Below are 7,227 nucleotides of genomic sequence, written 5' to 3'. Positions count from 1 at the left end.
CCTGAGAGCATTTTCCAAGCAATCCTTAAGCTCAGTCAAGCTTGGTGCTGTGACCTGGGGAGCCTGTTTCAGCACCCAACCACCCTCTGGATGAAAAGCCTTTTTCTGATATCCAACCTAAACCTCCCCTGACACAGCTTCAGAGCCATTCCTTCGGGTGCTGTCACTGGTCACCACAGAGGAAAGATCAGTGTCTGCCCCTCTGCTTTCCTTTGAGAGAAAACTGGACTGCTATGAGATCTGTCCTCAGTCTCCTCCTCTTCAGGCTGAACAAACCAAATTACCTCAGTCACATCTCTTATGGTTTCCCCTATAGACCCTTCACCATCTTTGTAGCCCTCCTTTGGGTGCACTCTAATAGCTTTAATATCTTTCCTACATTGTGGTGCTCAAAACTGCACACAGCCCTCGAGATGAGGTCGCATCAGCGCCGAGCAGAGCAGGACAATCACCTTCCTCCACCAGCTGGTGATGCTGTGCCTGGAGCACCCCAGGACACAGTTGGTCTGTATCTGGAGCATTCTGGAGAAAGGCAGAGCCTCTGAGCAGTGCCTGTGCCTTCTGCCAGAACCCAGCTTGCTCTTGGTAAGAGACTGCTCGTTATACTGTCTGCTGGTGATAAAAGACGGGAGTAAAGAAACACAAACCCCGTAGGATTCTTTAATTGTGCATCCAGACACCCCTGCGTACCTCACAGCTAGACAGGGGTCTGTGGGAATAAGGGGGAAGGAGTGAGGCTTACAGTTGCCTCTAGGGGTCCAGCCAAGCCTTCCCCTTTCCTGGGCTGCTCGCCGTGTCCCATCGCCCCGCTCCACGCGAGGGAGCGCTTACAAAACGTTCGTACTCACTTCCTAACCTCTCACCTCTGTTTAAAAATCCAGCCAGCGACTTGGGGGAATCGGCAAAAACAAAATGCCACTTAGAAAGCTGTACAGAAATTGGCACCATGAAGATGCTTCTGCAAAGGCAGCCCTGCAGCCTTCTCTGTTCTGGGCCCATCAACAAAATCCCTCCTTGCAACCCCCAGACCTGCATGCTTGACATTCAGCTTCCAATCCCACAAAAGCCAAGAGATGCCACATAGTAGCATTTTATTTCTTTTCCCATTTTATCGTCCTTCCTTCTATGATTGGTTTGGCAGATCTTGTAAGTCCCTGGCTAGTTTGCACAGTGAAAAGATCTGTATGTGCATGTGCCAGGGCAGATGGCAGCTCAGATGAACTGAGGTGAGGCTGTGGGAGCACTGGCTTTGAATTTACTGACTCCCCTTGCCTGAGCCACATGGAAAGGATCTCCTGCCTGAGTAAGCCAGGCATCTATAGCTGAGGGACCCTCTGGGCCCCTCACAGAGGGAAGCTCATGGCAGCCAAGCCCTGATGTGGCCACCAAGATGGCTCCCAGGTCTCACATGGGCAACCCCACTGCAGCAGTGGAGACATGTGCAAGTGGCAGCCATTGTCTTAAATCAGGGTTTCTTCTGTTGCATTGTCATGTCTGGCCCAGGCCTGAACCAGCACTGGCAAGAGCCATGGCTGGCTTTGGCTGCCACTAACCTCAGGATGAATCAAATCTGAAGCAAATACAAGAAGAATGTGCTGCCTTACTCCTATTGCATCTCCAACCACAGTGACATGGAGCACTTCACTGCCAGGTTTAGCCACAGGCAGTTAAGAGGCAACTGACTACCTACTCCAAGGATTGTCCCCAGGGTTGCCTTGGCACCAGGAACTGAGCCTGGGCAGTCACTGTCCTCTACCAGCATGTGCACTGCACAGTTACTTCCCAGGACACAAAAAGTGCCTCAGGCCACAAGCCCTCCCCTTGGCTTCTCTTTCACAGCATGTGGTATGGGAGAGCTGAGAGCCTATCAGGCACAACCAAGAGTTGTCTGCACCCTGTGCAGGGCTGGAACCATAGTGTCTCCCGTTTTAGCAGCTGTGGCAGTGACATGCTTGCTCTCACAGCACTGCACCCAGCACAAGGCATAGCCAGGCCATCTGCACACAGTCAGGGAAAAAAAAATTATTGCAAGCATCCAGTGCCAGCATGGCATAGCCAAATGAAAGGTTTGCAGATGCTGCTCAGGCAGGATTAGGCCTCCAATGTGTTAAGTCTCGGCTCTCAGTGAGCCTAATTGCTGCTGCAATAAGCCCGGGCTGCTCCTTTCCTGAACTGTGCTCCCCACAGCCCCCCCAACAAACATTTTTTTTTTGTTGCAAAGCAACAGCTTGTGTTTGCCATGGATATATTACCCCTAGTGGAGTCTGGCTAAGCAGAGGGGAAAACTGGGAAATCTGCACATGCTACTTAATTGCTCTGCTCTTCCCAGTAATTGTCCCACCACTCTCCCCCTGTGCAACACAGCCTCTGTGCAGGGAGCCAGGCCCAGCAGCAGGGGCAGGAACAGGTGACAGCATCATTACATGGGCACACACCCCAAGCTGCATTAGGAAACTTTCCAAATTGGAATTACTCAGATTTTAATAAAACCTTTTAATAATTTTCTGTTATGTTTTGGCTGGCAAATGAAACTGGAGGTGTTCCAGGAAAGCTACTGCAGTGTGTGCATGGGCCAGTTCAGCAACTGCCACAACATGTGCCAGAGAAAGGAATAAATTGCAATGCAGACCATGAAAACCAAAGATACACCACAATTTTATTTATGGATGTGGAATAAATAAATGGTGGACAATACGGGAAGAGCCACATTCAAAAATCGAGATCACTAAAGTGCTTTTAGACACAAATATGGGGCGACCAAGAAACAGGTTTGACATCAACACTTTTTACAGACAATTACAAAATATCTTCTTCTGTCAATTCACAAAATTGTTTAATTGCTCTGGGGTACTATGGCTTGCTTTTCAAAATGCTCTGTTCTATTATGCACAGTGTGTCAGGTAACATTCAAGAGTGTACAAAATCATTGCATAAACAAAAATGTCTTTACCCCCTTCTCCCAAATATGAGTTAAGGAAGCTACACAGTGTAAATCCAGTGATAAGGCTGCATTGGCAGGCCAGATCATCAGGAAGTATAAACCTGAGCGTTTGCCAGGTTATACCAGCTTGAGAATGAACCCTACAGTGCTTAAAACCCCTGCTTATTTTCAAAGTGGAAGAATTGTGTGTTGAACGCAGAAGGACTTGCACATGGGTGCTTTGCTTGAAGAAGGTGTCTGTAAACTACCACACCATCTTTGCACCTGCGTGTTGGAGGAGGGAGCAACCCCTATTGTGTTGCTCCTCCTTGTGCTCCTGGCTAACTGGGGAAGCAGTCACAACCCAGAAGGCAAGGGCTCTTCCCCAGCAGCCGTCCCTGCTGAACACAATGTGGTCCCATTTTCGCACTGCTCTTGGCCCTGCTGGGACACTTCTCTCACCTTCCACCCCGGCCCTGCTGAGAAGTGAACAGCTTGAAAGTGAGCAGACAAGGGGATGCCTGTGCTTAGTTTTAAAATGCCCTGAATTCATATAGAAGTTCAATTATTTAAGAAAAAATATATATAAATGAATAAATATTTATTCAGACTCTGAGGTCTGGCCTCCTCCAGGGCAGCCCAAGCTCAGTGATCCCTGTCATTCTGCTCTGGGGAGGGATCCCCATTGATGCACTGCCTCAGTACACCCCTCTTCTCATGCTTGGCTGTCCTGGAGAGGTCGATGGCTGTGTCCTCTGATTCTTTTGCTGGGCCAAGCTTGTCGGAGCCCCTCTGGGAACTGGCCTGCTTCCCTTTGAGTTCCTCCGCCTCCTGCTCCATTCGCCAGCCATCTGCCAGCTTCTCTTGGCTCTCTGCCTTCCTGCTTACCTCCATGGATTTTTTGTGCATACCTTGCAGAGGGGAGAGAGCAAAGCTAAGGGTGCTGGTTGCTTATTTCTGTTTGAGACTGCTCAACATCACCTCCTGCACTCCTGCTGCTCCTTCCTTCAGTTCTCGCTTGCATCCTAAGGAAAATGCTCTCTAGCTACCAGCCTTTCCCGACCCAGAGCCCTGCCACCTGCTCTCTGCAGCTTGAGAGAATTGTTTGTGGCAAAATTAGTCCATACCTCCCCTTGCAGTACAAGGAGAGGGGTGCTGTAATGGCCCATCCCAACCTGGTTTTGACTGTGCATGAGCAGACAGTAGCTCTACAGTAGTATTAATGTTATCTTCAGTTTAGGAGGGATGGTGATGACTCCTTAGACACCTTGCAACTCCCACATTGCCTGTTAGCACTACAAAGCAATACCTAGCCACATGCAGACACCTGTCTGACACAGCAGAAAAAGGTTTTCCTTTTCCTAGCTGTTCTTTGCAAGGAGGGAGTGGAAAACCCAGGACACTTGTAAGCCTTCATACAGCTCAGGGTCGAGGCCCCAGTTTTTCCTGGGAAAAGGCAAGGACAGCCATATGAAAGAAGAAGGGCCATTCACTCCACAGATGCACCTTGACCCCCCCAGCCCCAAGATCCCACTCACCCAGCAGCCACGGGGCGCAGGATCCCACTAGCCCACTCTTGGCTGAGTTGATGATGGACTCAGGTAGAGGGATGGAATGCCTCACCATGGCCCCATAAAGGCCATACTCAGCCATCACGCTGCTCCGGCCCCAGCACTTCTCCCGCTTCCGCCACTTGGCTCTTCGGTTCTGAAACCAAACCTTCAGGGGTAATAGCCAGGAGAGCACGGAGGGGTGGGAATGGGGAGGAGACAGCCCCCATGGCCAGGTGTCCAGGCCCATTGGGCACATTGGGAATGTGCATCCAGGGCAAAAGAGCAGTCGTGAAGGTGCGTGGACAGGTTTGGGTGTGCAAATGCAGGGTGTGGATACGCAGGTGGCACCGGGAGGGCAGCCAGGGTGGTGTGTGGGGAGGGGTGCAAGGAAGGGCACACATATGGGCGTCAGAGAGGGGAGGAAGGAGGGAGAAGGAGCACATGTTAACATCAGTCTGATTGTGACATAGGAAGGTGATCCTAGCCAAAGTCACCCTACACTCCGCCTGCCCGCGAGGCCTCTCTGCCTGATCCACGATGATCAACCTCTTCAGAAAAAGGGCTCAATAACGTAGCAACCGGTGATGACAGAGGGTGCTCAGGTCCCTCTCTCCACCTCAGTTCTGTGTTTGGAGGCTTGAGGGGTGTAGATATAATGGGGTTGCTACCCAGATCACCATTGCATTAAGCCAATTAATGGGGCAGGATCAGGCCATAAAATGCCGTATGTCCCTCAAAGGGTCAAGCTACTGTACAAGCTACTGGGACACAGCTTAGCCCACCAGCTCTTGAATTGTTCTCAGTTCCCGCCTGAGTGGGTGAACAGAGCCACGCTGCCAGCAGGGAGCAGCTGCTGAGGCCAGCTCAGTCTCCTGATTCTGTATGTCCATTTGGAAGCTGTTCAATGCCAGCGGGCAGAAGCTGAGCCACCTCCCAGGCACCCTTCAGCATTTCAGTGCCACTACACTCCCACCACCGGCATTCACTGCCACAGAGCGGAAGAGACGGCCAGGCACTGACAGCCTACGGACTCCACGGGACAGAGAGGGCAATTGTAGACACCTACCTGTATTCTGTCCTCCGGCAACTCAGTCTTTATGGCTAGCATCTCCCGGGCATAGACGTCAGGGTAGTGCGCTTCATTGAAAGCCTTCTCCAGCTCCTCCAGCTGATGAGCTGTGAACACCGTCCTGCCGAGGAGAAAGCATCCCGTGACACAGTCCAGAGACAAGCAGTAGGGCTGGCAGCCCTTCCACGCTGAGGTTTTCCTCCAGAAAATTCTACCCCCATCCCTGCTACAGACCTCCTTTTTCCTCCCTTGGGGATACCCACTGCCCCAGCCTGGGGATCAGAGAAACAGCGGGAGGATGGTGGCAGCGGGGAGGTGAGAAGAGGGACAGCCTGGCCCCTGGGCTCTACCTGTGCCGGCGTTTCTTCCTCTTGATCTGAGAGGTGGTCATCTTCATGTCGCTGGCGTCCCCAGACAGGCTGTCCTCATCTGGCAGCAGCATGCGGGAGGGGAAGAGTCACGTTCCCGTCGAGAGCGGAGGGACCCAAACCCAGCTCCCCAAACACGGTTCCAGCCGCCCGCGGCGAGCAGGCCCAAAGCAGGGAGGGGTCCCCTCCCACAGCCGAGCTCGGGACGCCACACTGGTGATGCCATCCCGGGGTAGGAGGTGGGAGCCCACCCTTGCCCGAGGGTCGGCAGCCCGGCGGGACGGGGAGCACGGGAGCCTATCATGGACCGACGGAAGGATGCTGACTGCGGCCGCAGGTGCGAGGCAGCCCCGGCAGCTGCTCCGGACGAGGGTCCCCGTGCGCGCCTGAGCGGCCACCCCCGACCCCGATCCCGCTCACCGGAGATGTTCTCCTCGTGGCGGCGGGCGGCGGGAAGTGGCCCGGGGGGCGGGCGGGGACCGCGGGCGGGCAGAAGCGGCAGAGGGGCGGGCAGCAGGCACGGGGCGCCCGCCCCCCCCAGGCCGCACAGCAGCCCCAGCCCCAGCCCCAGCGCCCCGCCGCTCTCGTAGCCACCGGCGGTGGCAGCGGGAGTGGGCCCGGGGGGCGGCTGCAGATCGGCTTCCAGCCCCAGTAGGTCGGTGATGGCGAAGCCCTTGGACCGCAACCCTGCGCCTCCCGGCCGGGCCGCCGCCTCGGGTGCCACCGGTACGGGTACCGCCACCGGCCCCGCCGCCGCGCGGCCCCCCGACGGCTCCGCCCGGCCCGGCATCGCCGCCGCCGCCTGGCCGGGCCCAGAACGGATACCCCCGCCCGCCGCCCTTTTTATCGTCCCGCCGCTGGCCCCGGCTCCAATCACACCCCGGGACGGCGGGGGGGGCGCTCCCAATCCCCGGATTAACGGCTCCTGCCCCGTCCCCGACCGCACCGGTCCCACGCCCCTTCCCCGACCCCCCGCCTCCCCCTCCCGCCGTCCGTCCCTCCGCTACCCTCGGCCCCCGCCCCTTGGTCCTCACCATCCCCTTACCGGGTCCCCTGCAGTCCCTCTCAGTCCCTCCCCAGGACCTCCCTCAGGGCCTGTCCTGCCCCGGCCCACTCACTCATAAATCCCCCTCACATCCCCACGGGTTCCCTCCTCCGGTCTTCTCCCAGGAATCCCCTGCTATGTCCCCATGTCCCTATTAAACCCTCTTCCAGGGCCTGGCACTGCCCTTACCTGTACCTCCATCTCACTCTTAAGCCTCTCGTTCCAGATGGGACATCATACTGGCCTCACCACTCCAAAGACAGATGGGAACA

At 55.2% G+C, this 7,227-nt stretch overlaps 1 protein-coding gene across 1 annotated transcript; it reads right to left on the bottom strand.

The window, feature by feature from the left end:
- Window positions 1–2,670: 2,670 nt before the first annotated feature.
- VSX1 (visual system homeobox 1) lies at window positions 2,671–6,730 on the bottom strand. Its single transcript, XM_071548078.1, has 5 exons — window positions 6,331–6,730; window positions 5,893–5,971; window positions 5,540–5,663; window positions 4,459–4,639; window positions 2,671–3,831 (listed from the first exon to the last, which is right to left on the bottom strand). Exons 1-5 carry the CDS (start codon window positions 6,698–6,700, stop codon window positions 3,566–3,568), a joined length of 1,020 nt encoding a protein of 339 aa, XP_071404179.1. The 5' UTR covers window positions 6,701–6,730; the 3' UTR covers window positions 2,671–3,565.
- Between the last annotated feature and the right edge of the window lie 497 nt (window positions 6,731–7,227).

Source organism: Pithys albifrons, chromosome 2, assembly GCF_047495875.1.
Source record: "Pithys albifrons albifrons isolate INPA30051 chromosome 2, PitAlb_v1, whole genome shotgun sequence".
NCBI lineage: Eukaryota > Metazoa > Chordata > Aves > Passeriformes > Thamnophilidae > Pithys > Pithys albifrons.
This window is presented reverse-complemented; position numbering and strand designations above follow the sequence as displayed.

Coding starts and splice junctions, on each gene's coding strand:
- VSX1 (XM_071548078.1), bottom strand. CDS start 6,700: ATGCCGGGCCGGGCGGAGCCGTCGGGGGGCCGCGCGGCGGCGGGGCCG. Junction 5,664..5,892: donor AGGAAGAAACGCCGGCACAG/GTAGAGCCCAGG, acceptor TCTCCTCGGCAG/GACGGTGTTCACAGCTCATC. Junction 3,832..4,458: donor CTGCGCCCCGTGGCTGCTGG/GTGAGTGGGATC, acceptor CCCCTCTGCAAG/GTATGCACAAAAAATCCATG.